At 39.3% G+C, this 15919-nt stretch overlaps 2 protein-coding genes across 2 annotated transcripts; one reads left to right on the top strand and one right to left on the bottom strand.

The window, feature by feature from the left end:
- Positions 1–4129: 4129 nt before the first annotated feature.
- Positions 4130–8425, bottom strand: selenop2 (selenoprotein P2). Its single transcript, XM_058633506.1, has 5 exons — positions 8374–8425; positions 6927–7185; positions 6608–6820; positions 6286–6394; positions 4130–5317 (listed from the first exon to the last, which is right to left on the bottom strand). Exons 2-5 carry the CDS (start codon positions 7151–7153, stop codon positions 5150–5152), a joined length of 717 nt encoding a protein of 238 aa, XP_058489489.1. The 5' UTR covers positions 7154–7185; positions 8374–8425; the 3' UTR covers positions 4130–5149.
- Positions 8426–14986: 6561 nt separating this feature from the next.
- LOC131472137 (histone H2B-like) lies at positions 14987–15820 on the top strand. Its single transcript, XM_058649025.1, has one exon. The coding sequence runs from the start codon at positions 14995–14997 to the stop codon at positions 15367–15369; it is 375 nt and encodes a 124-aa protein (XP_058505008.1). The 5' UTR covers positions 14987–14994; the 3' UTR covers positions 15370–15820.
- Positions 15821–15919: the final 99 nt, after the last annotated feature.

Here is a 15919-nt window from a genome sequence, read left to right as displayed (position 1 = left end):
AATATTGATGACATTTCACATAATTTCAAAATAAAAATGTTTTGATATGAAAAAATAATTATGGTGTGCCGCCATGAAATTGATGGGGGGGTACATGTGGCATGTGGCCCATGTACCTCTGATTTAGAGTGTCCAATTTGCCTATTTTATATTCATTTGCCTATGTTTTTGGACGGTGGGAGGTAACTTTAGAGTTTTAACCCTAAATTCAAATCTTAGCCCTGGACAATTGCTTTGAAGTTTTGAGCTGTTAAAATGTCCTCACAACAATGGTTTTAAACCGTGAAATGAGAAATATGAACCATGGCAATTTGTCTTCATGGCTAATAAGCACATGTAGGCGCACCCACCCACACACACACACACAAATTCAATCTCCAATCGCCCCAATCAACTCAACTGCCTCAGCTTTAATTAATCCAATTATCAAGCCAACTATAATGGATCCGTGTGTGTGTGTGTACCTGGTATTCCTTATGTTGTGGGGACCTGAATCTGTCACATTATGGGGACAAAAAACAACGTAGCATAAATTACGACATTTTAAGGAGAATACATGTTTTAAGGATAGGGTCAGGGTTAGGATTAGGTTAAGTATGGTTAAGGTCAGAGTAGGTCTGTTGTTGTCAGAGTATCACACTAAGGTCACCACAGTTACATAATGGCGGTCAGGGACCAAAGTGACCCATATATGCTGTAGCTGTATATGAGGGAAAACCCTCCTCAGGCTTCGTTGTGTCTTCATCAACTCAATAAGAGGAAAACAGATGGTGCAGTAGCTGCTGTATACGAAGCTCATCAGTGTCACTAATCTGTCTCGATTTGCCAACAGCCAGACAGAACAATGACAGTCCCAGCAGGACGTCTCTGTGTCAGCACGGTCACAAATCAAAGCTTTTCTTAGGTCATACACACAGCACTGTATCATGTGTGTAAACTTACATAAAACATCTGCTCACTTACATGCATGCTGCTTTAAGTGATTTACTGTATTTTATGAAAATAAGAGAAAAATAAGAGACATCCATCCATCCATCCCTCCAGGACAGGTCACCAGTCCATCACAGGGCCACATATGGCACTTTTCCACTATACAGTTGTAGCATGGCTTGGCATGGCTCGACTCTACTCGTTGTTTTTTTTAGCTTTTCCATTAGTGATGGTACCTGGAACTTTTTTTAGGACCTACTCTGACAAGGTTCTAAGTGAGCTCAGCCGATACTAGAACATGACGTCGACAGACTGCCAGCCACTTATTGGTCAGAGAGTGTCCTCACTGAACGAGTTTATGAGCGCGACGTCCGACACGAGAATCAAACCGAATAACGAGTTAAAATGACTTTAAGGCATTAATCTTGTGTGTTTATGTCACGTATAAGACGACGTCACGGCAGTTACTTGCAGCCACACTATGACAACTCCGCCCACGTTGAGGAGGAACTATAGTAATGGGAAATGAAGCAAACCATGTCAAGTCGAGCCGTGCTTCAACTGTGCAGTGGAAAAGCACCAATAGAGACAAATAACACATTCACACCTACAATCAGTCCAATTTGCCTAAACCCTAAAATCTGCATGTTTTTAGACTGTGGGAGGAAACCAGAGAACCTGGGGAAAACACACACACACACGGGGGAGGACATGCAAAGTGCATGCAGAAAGGCCCTTGTTCCGACCGGCTCGTGAACCCGGGTCTTCCTGTTGCAAAGGCACCAACCGTGTGGCTCTTTGTTTTAGACATTGTCACATTAAATAGCACATACACACATAACACATTACCCTCATGTTCCAGCGAGCTGTCAGTGTAGCAGAGCAGACTGTAACAGGAAGAGGCAGTGAAGTGGAGAAACAAAGGCTGCTTTTAGTCCTGCTTTCACTTCTGTCAGTGAGCACAACAAACTTTCATCCTATTTTTTCTACACACACAAAAAATGGCTGTGAATGAGTGCTTAAGTGGCTTCCTGTTGGATGATTGATGATTGTCCCAGTGGTGAGGAAACATATAAACTGTGGAATTCCTTTTAGATTTACAAACCCATTTGTCTGACCTCAGAGCCGTGAAGCAGCCCAAACTGAAGGAAGTTGGAACTTATTCTAAAGTCAGAAAAGACGAGTGGAACCAGTTCCATGTTTTGTTTTTGAAGGACCTGCTAAGATTGTCTGCATTTACTCTGGTTAAACACTTGAGTTTTTTCTTATTTCTGAGATTATTTTTGATTATCATTTCAGTCAAATAGAGTTCCACACATCTCAAGTATTGAGTGAATAGCATGCCAAAAGATCACTTGTTATACTTGATGTTTTTTGTCAGTGTTGTTGTATTTAAAATGCGAACAAATGTTGAGCCTTTTCCTTCTCCCTAGCATGTTGTCGGAAATAAAGCTCAGTTCTGTGATGTATTTATATTTCAATACTAAACGTGCGTTAGAACGCGATTAGAACGGGTCACTCGTTTGTTCAGAATCAGCCATTTATCACAAACGACTGATCTGATTTTCATATTCCCGTAGCAGCCTCTGCATTAATAAAACACTAGTATAGTTTTTTTCAGGTTTTTAAAACCAAAACAACTATACAAAATCCACCTTAGAGCTTAGAGAAGCTGCACAGTCAGAATCATGAGTTCATCTTAGTTGTTGTTATCCTGTATTTACAGGAAAATGTTTGTTTCAGCTTCACAAACAAACAAATCTCATATTTCTGTTGTAACTTGCGACATGTCCAGGGTATACCAGTGCCTCCCCGGCGACCTTCATGTGGAGGATAAAGCCGTGGAAGATGGATGGATGCTATAAGTTTCAAACTCTTAAAAAAAAAAAGTTTGGATAGTTTGGGTTTTGCAGAGTCCAGTCAAGTCCACTTTATCATTTAAGCCTCAGCAGGGTCCGGTCAGTCGTTCAGTCGTACCTCACAGAACAGACAGACAGATGGAAATTATGTTGATGTCATGACTGTAAAGACTTGATCTCCATTTTCCAGAACATCTTGGTAGAATTGCTGTATTTTCTGCTCTGTCTGGAGACCCCCCCGCGTGTTCCTTATCCCCGGTTACTGCACCTTTAAATCTTGATAAGACAGGAAATGAAAATACACACACACACACACACATATAATCTTCAAGAAATGATACGTACAGAAGATAAGTTACAGAACAAATAAAAGTCTATCTATATGTCCCTAAAACCTCTTTGTTGTCCTACGTTAAAAAAAAACCCAAAACCTACCACAGATTTGATTAACCCACCCAGAGATGATCTGGATTATAACTCGAGGATTATCCACTAATCCAAACGTATCTTTTGGTAATGGTATAATAATAACTAATAATCCCCTTGATGGACAACAGCAGGTTGATGATGAACACATGAAAGTGCTGCCACCTAGTGTTTGGAGGAAAGTTGTGCACACAAAAAAAGTGCTAGAACGTTTGGTTTGGGCTTTGTGCTCCCCCTTGTGGTGCTGGTCATTGAAATAAAAAAAAAAAAAAACTATACTAGTTGCTGTAAAGTGCTCTCATTTTAAGATTAAAATAAGATTGGACACATTTTTTATTATTATTTGCTATTTTTTTTATTAAAAAAAAAATAAAAATAAATATATATATATATATATTTTCAATTTATTCTCTAATTAAAATTACTTTTTGGTGGTAAAATGAAACAAACATATTTAGTAGTAGTAGTAGTAGTAGTAGTTGTGGTAGTAGTATTAGTAATAGTTGTGGTATTAGTAGTAATATTAGTGCTAGTAGTAATAGTAATAATAGTAGTTGTAGTAGTAGTAATAGTAGTAGTAGTCGTAGTAGTAGTAGTAATAGTAGTAGTAGTAGTAGTAATAATAGTAATAGTTGTGGTAGTAGTAATAGTAGTAGTAATAGTAGTAGTAGTAATGGTAGTAATAGTAGTAGTAGTTGTAGTAGTAGTAGTGATAGCAGCAGCAGTAGTAGTAGTAGTAGTAGTGGTATTAGCAGTAGTAGTAGTAATAGTAGTAGTAGTAGTAGTAATAGCAGTAGTAATAGTAGTAGTAGTGGTAGTGGTAGTAATAGCAGTAGCAGTAGTAATAGTAGTAGTTGTAGTAGTAGTAGTAATAGTAGTAGTAGTAGTAGTAAATAAAGACTTGAGACCCTGAATAAGGAAGTTACAGTGTATATTTAAAAACAAACACTGCATAAATAAATACATGAATTAATTTTTTGTTGTATAGATTGTATTTATTGTAAACAGAAAACGATCAACAAGCTTCCAGGTAACTACTACAAACTACACATAAATTATTATTATTACTAGATGATTGTAGTAATCCCATTCAGCACAGAAATAAGATGAGAAAATCCAAACTGAAGTCTAATGTTTTAAACGGTGACCAGACTGACACTACTACGTCTCCCTCTGTCTGTCTGTCTCTGTATGAGAGACACCAGCTGTCCGTCCACACCTCGTCTGTCCACACACCTCCATCTACAGCCTCCTGCAGGGGCAGGTTTCACACCGTAGACTTCATTCACTGGAGGAGACGGATGTGGACGTATTTGTCTGGTTTGTACACACAGAGACAGAGGAGTGAGGCACGCGAGTGTGAGGGCAGACCACAATCTGATAAAACTGTTAATATTTGTTGTGCATCATTTCAATTTTAAGAATTACCGCTTCTTCTTTGAGCCTAACACATGCAAGTAGTTATTTTACAGACCTTTACTCCCCAAACCTAGCTGTCTCCATGACAACAGCAGTGTATTTGTTTTTAGTTTTTCAAATCAAACATTTAGTTTAGGTTAACGGACAATTCTAGCGACAGAATTGATTTGAATAGATTAATATTTTTCCAGAATAAAAGCTCTGAACTCTGAACCTCCCCCTCCCCCCCGAGTAGTACATATCAAAGGCTGATGCTATGAGGCTATGACAACAGAACTTGTACAGAACACAACAGAAATTGTTTAAAGAGATTTTACACAAACAGACTTATGTGTGGTATATATATGATATGTTCATTTCTGCCAATAAATTTCCCTAAATTTTAGAGATTTGACTTTAAATTTGAAATTTTAAACGTAAATCTTGCTGCCTTTTGTAAAACGACTTCTAGACCTCTTCTTAGTTTATGATTGTGGTGGTGATGATGATGAGGGAGAGGATGAAGATTATGGGTGTTAGTGATGATGATGATGATGATGATGGTGGTGATGATGAGTTACAGGTGCTTGGTCTCCCCCCTCTGGATTATCGCTGTCCAGGTGAATTGTGGGTAATGCAGTTGTGTGGTTGGTTGTCAGAGTTGTCTCGTTCTTTGTGACGCTTGGTACGGTCGAATTCACCTGCTGCTGGGAAAAAAACCCCCGAAAGGTTAAAAGGTCAGAGAAGATCATGCAGAGAGCACAGACCTCAGCCAAGATTTAAAGGGGAATTCCGGTATTTTTCCACCTGGGCCCTGAGTTCATAAATGTGATTTAAACCAAATTTGGTCCGTGTATTCAGACATTCTACAATTAGACTACATATAATCCAGATTATTTACAAATAAACTGATGAAACTTAACACCTCGACAGACGTAACAGCGCAACTTTATTAATCCTGATGCAGAAAAAAACCTGCCAGGAAACTCACATACAAACATTCAGTCATTCCCAGAAATGGAATTTTTAAGATTATTGTGTATATGTCTTTAAACGACATGCATAGAATAAAATTGAATCATTGATCAAAACATGGAAATTCTTGGGAATTACTGATTTTCCTTTTCAAAATACTAATACAAAATGATCTAATTTTATTTAAAGTACAAATTGTTCTTGGATTCATTTATGTTGTAAATTAGTTTGTATGGTATCGTAAATGTTAGGTAACAGACGTAGACCAGCGATTCCCAAAGTGTAGGCCACGGTCCTAGTGGGCTGTGATGGTACTGCAGATGTAGAGCATTTGTAAATGTTTACATTTATTTGGCCATTTTAGAGAAAACTAATAGATATATAATGCTCTATTTTGTCATCTAAACTTTGAAAAAGCTATGTAATTAACCATGTTATTTGTACGTTGTACAAAGACTTCCCAAATTACGTAAATTCCACTAAAACTCAACAAGTACGTGGTCAGAGACTTGTTATTTTCTGCATGTTTATGAGACAAATTCAAGGTTTGGAGTTTCAAATGGGATGTGATATTCTTAGTTTTGGTAAAAGCTGACAGTGACAGTGACAAAAATAGCAATATTATTGAAAAATGAACAGGAACTGGAACCTGTTCAAATGAGCTTGTGTTCATTTCCGTGTGTGTGTGACTGCTCACATGACAGTTGCAGATGTCCTTCTGGTACGTGGCTCTGATGGCAGCTTCTACATAAGGCTGGTGCAGGAAACTGTAGGGCAACACGACGTGGAAGGTGAGGAAACCACACCTGGAGACACACGGATGAGGGGGAAAAGATGCAATTGTGATTTTATACAGGTTCTTTCCTTCTTTGACATGGAAGTTTCAGTTTGCAGGACTTTATCGGTGACATTACTGATGAATATTTCCACAAAAACCTCCCGGGATCGATCATGTACATCAAGTGAATTGAAAGAAAATCTTCCCTGTGATGGGTGGAGATGGGACTGACTGGTCTCACCTGTCGTAGACCAGGAAGTCGTCTTTGTCGCCATCCAGCGCCTCCCACACGTCGTCCTGAAATGGCGCCTGCTGGTACACGGGAACATCAGGTGGCGCTCTTCTCTTCAGCTCCCAGTACATCGCCCTGGATTGAGCCTCGCGCTCGTTTACGATCATGAAAGACACCTCTGTGAAGTTGCTGCGATTCAGCCTGTCACGCAGGCCTCCCAGTCTGCAGGATACAGAGGTTAATAGAAGGTTGATGTTTTTTTTTAAATAGAAAATGAATGGGTGATTACAGTGATACAGTAAAAACCTCCCAAGAACACATTTCTTACTTGGAGGCCTGAGTGAGGCAGAATTGTCAGCTGGCCTTCAGCAGCGCCACCACCACAACGTTTCCCAGTAGCTCTCGCATGGGCGTCTGTCCCTTAATCTCCCACTGGGGGGCGGGTTTGCAGATCCTGGACGCGTTCTTGTCCCCCTCGACTAACAGAGTGACATGCGCGGCCCACAGCACACCTGGTATGGCTGCGTACAGCCACAGCGGAGGCAGCCAGAGCATCGTCCTCCTCTGACAGCAACGACTCTATGTATCTGAGACAAAAGGACATACATATTTTAGCCACTTAAAAGATCACTTTGTAACCCTTAAACTCCCCGCGCTAAAGTCCATAGAGAAAATCAGGCAATTTTAAACCAAAGTTTTCGGGTGAGATAAAGCTCCAAACATCACATAGACTTGATCAGGTGTAGATTTTTTGAGGAGGTCATTCAATATAGTGGCTATTTTTAAGTCTCATGTCTGTTTCGCTAATATTAGCGACTATATTCTTGATTCTTTTTTTTTTGGACAAATGGGCTCAAAACAACGAGTCGCCCTCTGTCTTTATGGTTATTTACGATCCATTTATCCATCCATTTATGAAATAAATGATATTAAGGATCATTACAAACATGAATGCTAACAACTACGCTAACAGAAGAAAGAATTTGCACCTCGCTGCCTAAAATAGAGCAGGCGAAGAAGAAACAAACATGTTTACCCGAGTCTTAGGTTCCCACTGATGCTGATTGGAGCCAATGCACAATCATTTGACCCGTGAAGCAAATACAGATTAAAATCCAAACTGGAAGGCTGGTTTCCTGGCTCTGTGTACAACTGTGTGTCTGAAATGGCTCCTCCAAAAACCCTGAACTATCCCTTTAGTACAACTTCAGCACAGTCCCAGTATTAAAAATCCAATCTGTTTCGCCTCAGTGCATATTCTCACAAAGCAGATTGTTGAGGGTTTGGCAGTTTCACAGTTGTCTGAACCAAATCGCTCCACAGTCTCTTTGTGTCTCTCGTCACATTCAGAGATAATCAGTAAAAAATAAATGAATAAATAAATAAATAAGCTTGTTATTGGATAAACAGCAGAATAATGTTTAATTAGAGAGGCAGATATTTATTTATAGCCACAGACTGATCTGCCTCGACAAGAAGGCATTGTCTGATAACTTTTGCTTATCTTCTCTGTAAGTTGATTAAAAAGTATTGTTGTTTTTTTTCCGCATATTCGATCTCATGAATCTTTAGAAAACATCTGCTCTGCCAACGTCTCACATCTGTGTGTCCCACATCTTTAGAATCTGGATTATATGAAGGGTAAACAAAACTTAAATTGACTAAACTGATCGTTTACCAAAAGTCACATTTACCAGTTTGACGTATAGTTCAAAGTAACTGTGGAATTGAAGCAAAAGAAAAAATGTCCCAGAGCTTAAAACATGAAGTCTTACCTTTGTCCTCTGTCCTCTGTCCTCTGTTCTGTGACCTACATAAACACAAAGCAGTTGTTTTTAAAGCTTGCGGGGGTTCACTGAGCACTTCCCCCGAATTAAACACACACACAGAGAGAGAGAGAGGGAGAGAGGGAGAGAGGGAGAGAGAGACTAACTGGACTTTGAAAACAACCTTTATTTTGTACCTTAAAGCATTCATGTGTGTATATTCATTATTAAGCACAGGTTTAAATGGGTTTTTCACCAGTGGGAATGAGTTTGAAAGGCATTCAATCCCAGATTTCTTCCTCATCTGCTTGATTTGAGAAGAAACATCTCTGTGACTGTGTATCGCTCTGATCACTGAGTAAATGTCATGTTTTTATGAGTGACTTAGGCTTTGGACTGTGTCGAGGTGAACGACACCACGTCAAACAAATCCTGTAAGGTCAAACTGAGTGGTGCTACATTTTTAATGAACAACCCTTTTTATGTTTAATGCCATCATTCCCTCGTTGAACTTTTGTGGCTACTTATAATAAAGTTTGCTCTCGGAATAGCAATATCTCGGTGAGGTTTGAGAAAGTGACACAAACACTGATTTTTAGATCACCTGATGAATCCAATGCCAATGCTTAAGTCTGTGATATCTTAATAAACACGTTCCCTGCTTTATTTTAACCCTTTAGACAATGTTTAATGACTGAAAACTTAAGTTTGTAAACTGGTCACTCTCCTGCACCAAATCCCATAGAGAAAATCAGTGTTTTTAGCTCCTGAGAACACAAGAGCTGCTGGTCTACTGTTGCCTCGTTTGTTAAGTTTCTATCACTTGAGAAAGTCCAAACAGAAAATTTCACATAAACAAGTCACAAAATTATTAATTTTAACTCACTAATAGATATAATAATAATACAACTCCTGTGTGCTGTGATTTAAAAATCACAGATTTTTTTTATGGACTTTGGTGTGGGAGAGTAAGTGGTTTTCAGACGTCCTTTTCTAGCCAGAAAAAGGCTGCATGATGACGTGGAAATGCAACAAATGTATTTTTAACATCATCAGTAGGTATATTATAATATATGATATGAGGTGAGCTGTGGGTTAAGTGGCTAAAATACATTTTTGTCCATCTATCCCTGCCAGCAACCACATATGGCCTCACTTTCTGTGTGGTTATTGTTTTGCATGTTTTATTTCTTCATACAACTACACTGAGCAATCCCCTTAACATGATAAGTGAATAAAAATCTACTTTAAAAATCGAATGAAAAAGATATAAACTGTATTGTTACAAGCGCTGCACAGATAGGGTTTCTGCTGCCAAACAAACAAACATGTGTCATGTGGCGAAACAGCTCAATGTCCAAAACCCCCGCTAAAGTAAAATTCCCTCTGTGTTTACTCGGGTTAAACATACATTTAACACGACAGTCACTGTCAGTGCTGTTAGGCAACAACAACAATTTATTTGCATAATACATTATTATCATCGTTATTATGTAGGTCAAGTAAAGTGTTCTTTACAGATGTAAAAATGTGTACAATTTGGATGACGTTATTGTCGATACAATAATGATACTTTTTGGGCCACCATGTTTTTAACAGTAGCCCACAATGGATAAAAATAATCTTTTGAGTTTTTGATGCTACGTATATTCTTTAACACACTTAGAGGGGAAGTGTGAGGATTCAGCTGCGACTTCATTCTTAAGTAAATGTTTGTTAATTTCATAAATTCACAACAAATATTCCATCTAAGTGAGAAAAAAAGGACCATTTTGACTTGTCTACGTATTATTATCAGGTTCTGCTGTTGGGTTACTGGGTACAAATGTATACATGTAAAATACAAATATTAAGTTAAATAATATAAATCATTTATGCAATACTTTGAACACATAACACTTATTTAATTTACTTTACTTTCATTTAAGTCATTAAAAATATGAAGACGTACAGTTCTCCCATAAAAAGAGAGGTTCTAACAACAGAGGCTCTAACTTAGAGCTACAAATACCTAAAATAACTTTATGCATTTATGCTGTTTTCCAACTACAGAAGCTGTGCAGTCTCAAGACAACGTGTGTCACTGACTCTCTTCTCCTGTTGGGGGCGCTGATGCACCAAAGACTCCTTTATCCAACATGAAAACCCACAGAGGAAGAATATGGCGCCTCTGGCTTCAACCAGGTCCTCAAACAGACTTTGAATAGCCGTGAATCTCGTATATTCGTCACCATGACACTCTGCACCTTCTTACATATAAACATCAGAGGAATAAGAGGAAATAAAGAAGAACTTATTCAACTGCTAAATGACAAGAACATCTCTGTAGCTTCTGTGAATGAAACACTTTTATCAACCAAATCACAGATCAAAATTCCTAGATACTCGATCATCAGAAAGGAGCGACAGACAGGACATGGAGGCGGAGTAGCCATTTTAATCAGAAATAACATTGAATACAGTGAAATGGATCTTGGTCTCACATTAGAAGAACTCAATGGAAATGAATATTTTGCAATAAAAATGAAAACCCATTTAAATCACTTCATCACAATCATCAGCATTTATTGTCCCCCCGGAATAAAACCCTCCTCAAACTTGTTCCAAGCCGTATCCACCTCCAGTCACACCCTCATCATGGGAGACTTCAATGCCAAACATGTTGACTTCTATTGCAATAAAACAAACTCAAGTGGCAAAGTACTCAAACAAATTCTCGCTGACACAAACTTAACAATCGTCAACACAAATGAGCCCACTTACATATCTCCACAAACTGGCAACACAGACATCCTGGACCTCATTATAAGCTCCCCCGACCTGGCTTCTAAACTCCATAAGTTCTCCACCACCAACCACCTCTCCAGCGACCACTTACCTGTTCTGACTACATTCTCTTTCCTGCCACAAGTCATCAACAAGAAGAAATACAACTACAAAACAGCAGAATGGGAAAAATATAGATCAAACATTGAAGACAAACTGAAGAACATCATTCTCATCACCACCCATCAACACCTGGACCAACAAGCATCATTTGTAAGCAAAATTTTCATCCAAGCCAGAGAAGAAACCATATCCCAATATACAGCAAAACCATCAAAACAGACTCTACCTGCTCATCTTCTCCAACTCATCAGACACAAAAGGAAGCTGCGACGGAATTTCATTAGGTTCAGATCACCCCACACCAAAACAGAATTAAACAGACTGCAAAGCACTCTTAAAATACAACTTACCCTCCACCGACAGAAAACATGGAACACATTCTACAGAAAACTCGACCAAGACACAAACCCCCAGACATTCTGGCAAAAAATAAAGAACTTAAACGGAGACCCAGAGACCAACAACACACCACCACTTAAATCATCAGGCACAATAATCAATAACAACGCTGAAAAGGCCACACTTTTCCGTAACTACCTGGAAAACATTCATTCTTGTCCAACAGACCCCCATTTGACAATGAATGGAAAAATGTGGTTGATAAAGAAATAGATAATGAAATAGCCAAACACAATACAAGCGAGACAAACATTGCCAACTTTACCACAGAGCACCAATTACTCACAAAACCAGTCATTATCCAGGAAATACAACTGCACCTAAAGAAAATGAAAAACAAAGCACCAGGAGAAGATAATGTCGACACCACTCTAATAAAACAAGCACCAGCCACTTACTTTCAGCACCTTGGACAGCTCTTCTCCACCTGTCTCTCCACTGGACATTTCCCCTCACCATGGAAAGTGGCCTTGGTCATTATGATCAATAAACCTGGAAAAGATCCACACAACACTTCAAGTTATCGCCCCATAAGTCTTCTTAGCCACATAGGGAAATTATTTGAAAGAATACTCACCTCACGTCTCACCAGTCACATTGAATCAATGGGCCTCCTGGGAATACATCAAGCCTGTTTCAGGAAGGGGAGAGCCACCACAGACGACATCCTCCGATTATCCGAAGACATTCACAGAAATTTTAACAAAAAAGAAATGACCCTGGCAATATTCTTCGACATTGAAAAAGCATTTGACAAAGTATGGCACAACGGACTCAAATACCGACTACTGGACACCAACCTCAAACTGCCAAAACCCACCCAATCCATCATTTCAAGCTTTCTGGATAACCGCCAAATCAAAGTGAAAGTTGCTTCCACCATATCAACACCTTTCATCCCTCAAGCTGGAGTCCCACAGGGTGCAGTTTTGAGCCCACTTTTATTCCTCTTATACATCTCTGATATCTACTACCCCCCAGCCATCATAGCCAAAGTCTCACAGTTTGCAGATGACCTCTGTTACTGGACTAGCTCTAAACGCCCAAATCTAGCAGCCAAGAAACTCCAAACATGTATAACTGAAATAGAAACCTGGACAAACATGTGGAGAATCAAACTGAACCCTGTCAAGACACAATGCATCCTCTTCACCAAGAACTCACACCTGCAGCTCAACAATATCGATCTGTCACTCAACAATCACAAAATCACTATCAGCAAAGAAGCAACATTCCTCGGTGTAACATTTCAAAACAACATGACCTGGACCAAACACATTAATAACCTGGAACAAAGAGCAAATAATAGACTCAACCATCTCAAAGCCCTCTGTGGAAAACATGGAGCATCACCACTAACAGTCATTAAAGTCTACTTGGCATACATCAGACCACTCTTTGAATACTCCGTCCCCGCCTGGATCAATATCTCCGACAACCAGTTACAACGACTTCAGGTCATTCAAAACAAAGCACTGAAACTGGCTCACAGACTTCCGTCCTACATCAGCAACCATTACATCCACACCATAACTGGCATTCAGACCGTCAGACAGAGACACCAAGTCATAGCACTGAAATACATGAGAACAGCAATAAACAACCCCTCTCTCCAGAAAACCATACAGGAAGCACACACCACTGTTGATACCCCCATGTCACTCATGTTGCAGCTGGCCAAAGACCCCCACTCACAGAACTCGACAAAGCCCCCATAACTCGATAAATGCACTTGTAGAGCATTTCTCCTAAACATCATATGCACACACACAAATGTAAATAATATGCATACACACAGGGTGTTTTTGTTTGTTTGTTGTGTTTTATTTCCTTTTATTTGTGCCTTGGTCTTCCTTTGCTTAAACCTCACGAGTCCTTTGCCTCCTCCCACCTTTCCGGCCCACTCCTGATGTCACGAACTATGGATAGAAAAGGGCAGAAGCCCTGAGCTATCCCTCCAGGCTCATGACTTTTTAGACTTTATTCGTCACAATTCTGTCATCTTTTTTCACTAGTTAAGTAAAAATGAGTGGACGTGGCAAAGGAGGAAAGGGTCTCGGTAAAGGAGGCGCTAAGCGTCACCTACACCGAGCACGCAAAGAGGAAGACTGTGACCGCCATGGACGTGGTTTATGCTCTGAAGAGACAGGGAAGAACTCTGTACGGCTTCGGCGGTTAAACTCACTTCACTTTAATATCAAACAAAACAACAACGGCTCTTTTAAGAGCCAGCCACTTTGTCTCTGAGAGCTCACAATCCTGAGATTTTCGTACCAGTTGTTCAAATAACAGTCTGTTAGAAGTGTGGTTAGTACACATTTACACACATTTGCACTTAAGGGTGGCCTTTGAGTGCAAATTACCAGCAAAAATAAAAAATGATCAACATTAAGAATTGTGTCATTAAATAAAAAATTTTAACAATGGACTATAAAATGTGTAAATATAGTAGCATATGTCTATTTACATTCATTGCATATGCATTATACAACAACTGTTACATGTTTTTAGTAGTACAAAGTAGTAATTGCTTTATAAAATGATGTTTGTCATCACAAGATGCTTGCTATGTTATTGAATCTTCAGTACTGTAGTCCAAACTGAAATGACAAAAAATAACAGCCCCAACAGCATAGTCATGGTATTAAAACCTCTATTCCCAAGTAGTAAAATTCAAGTGAGAAAAATATTTTCAATTTGTGTGTAATATTAGTATTCATTTGGTATTTAAAGAGACAGAATGAATTTTATAATCAAAACTGATTAAAATGTAAACCCATTTGATTTGTGTTAACTGCAAGAAAACGCCTGTGTTATAACTGAATCGTTTCCCGTTTATGGCCAAAATCTCGCTACAGCAAATCATATTTAAAGGACAGCAGTAACAGCAAGGTTATAAGATAACACCTTTTTATTATAATAAAAAAATATAATAGAAAACATTAAACATTCAATGCAATAAACAAAATCTTCTTTGAGATTCGAATATTAACAACTATTGAGGGTTAGGACATTTTGTCTTCATTCATTTCACCAGAGGTTTGATCGACATCTGAGTTTCTACTTGATACAAAAGCAGAAAAGTGTTAAATGTGAGTCACAGGATTAGTATTGAAGAATAGTTGTGATTAGTTTCTTGAATAAAATGTATCATGTATTTGTTTCTAAAATGTCTCCAGTGTGTTTCAAACAAAGACAACACGATCTCCCCCTCATCCAACCACAGTGAGAGATTGAACCAATCACAGGAGGGGGAGCACACAGTGGTGTTTGCATGGAGCCTTTATAAGTAGAGTCTCCTCCGCCAACTGCGACTCATTCATCTGATTGAACTGTGTCAGGATGCCTGATCCCGCCAAGTCCGCGCCCAAGAAGGGCTCCAAGAAAGCCGTGACTAAGACCGCCGGCAAAGGAGGCAAGAAGAGGAGAAAGAGCAGGAAGGAGAGCTACGCCATCTACGTGTACAAGGTGCTCAAGCAGGTCCACCCCGACACTGGCATTTCGTCCAAGGCCATGGGCATCATGAACTCGTTCGTCAACGACATCTTCGAGCGCATCGCCGGTGAGGCGTCTCGCCTGGCTCACTACAACAAGCGCTCCACCATCACCTCCAGGGAGATTCAGACCGCCGTGCGTCTCCTGCTGCCCGGTGAGCTGGCCAAGCACGCCGTGTCCGAGGGAACCAAGGCCGTCACCAAGTACACCAGCTCCAAGTAAACACACTGCTCGGACTGCAACAACCTCATCAACCCAACGGCTCTTTTAAGAGCCACACACTTTATCTAAGAGAGTTCACATGATCTTTATATGGAATTAATATTCAAATGATTATACACATGTGTACATTACTGTCCTTAAGGTTAATTCTACAATCAACATACTGTAGAGATGTATTTATTAACCCTTGCCTCAAATTACAAGTGGTTCATGATTTGAATCACATATTTCAAATGAAAGTGACTTGGTTACACAAGTTGTGTGTTGCAAATGAAATGTATAGTCACTGGACTATTTGCTGCTAGGTTTACATTTAAACATGGGTGAAGGAGCTCCTTCACAAAAAATGGAGAGTAAAGAGCAGCAGGATCTATTCTCTAAATGAACCATTGACAAACTCCTTTGAGTCGACAATGTGTGTATCATAATATATAATCTTGAACAATACTTTCATTCATGTGCATGTAAACATTTAATTAACTAAAACACCCTCTCCTGAATCAACACATCACAGTTTGTGTCTTTCTAAAGAGAGATTAAATCGTTACCA

The sequence above is a fragment of the Solea solea genome, chromosome 1 (assembly GCF_958295425.1).
Source record: "Solea solea chromosome 1, fSolSol10.1, whole genome shotgun sequence".
Classification (NCBI taxonomy): Eukaryota; Metazoa; Chordata; class Actinopteri; order Pleuronectiformes; family Soleidae; genus Solea; species Solea solea.
Note: the sequence above shows the minus strand (reverse complement) of the source record. Positions and strands in the feature narration are given on the sequence as shown.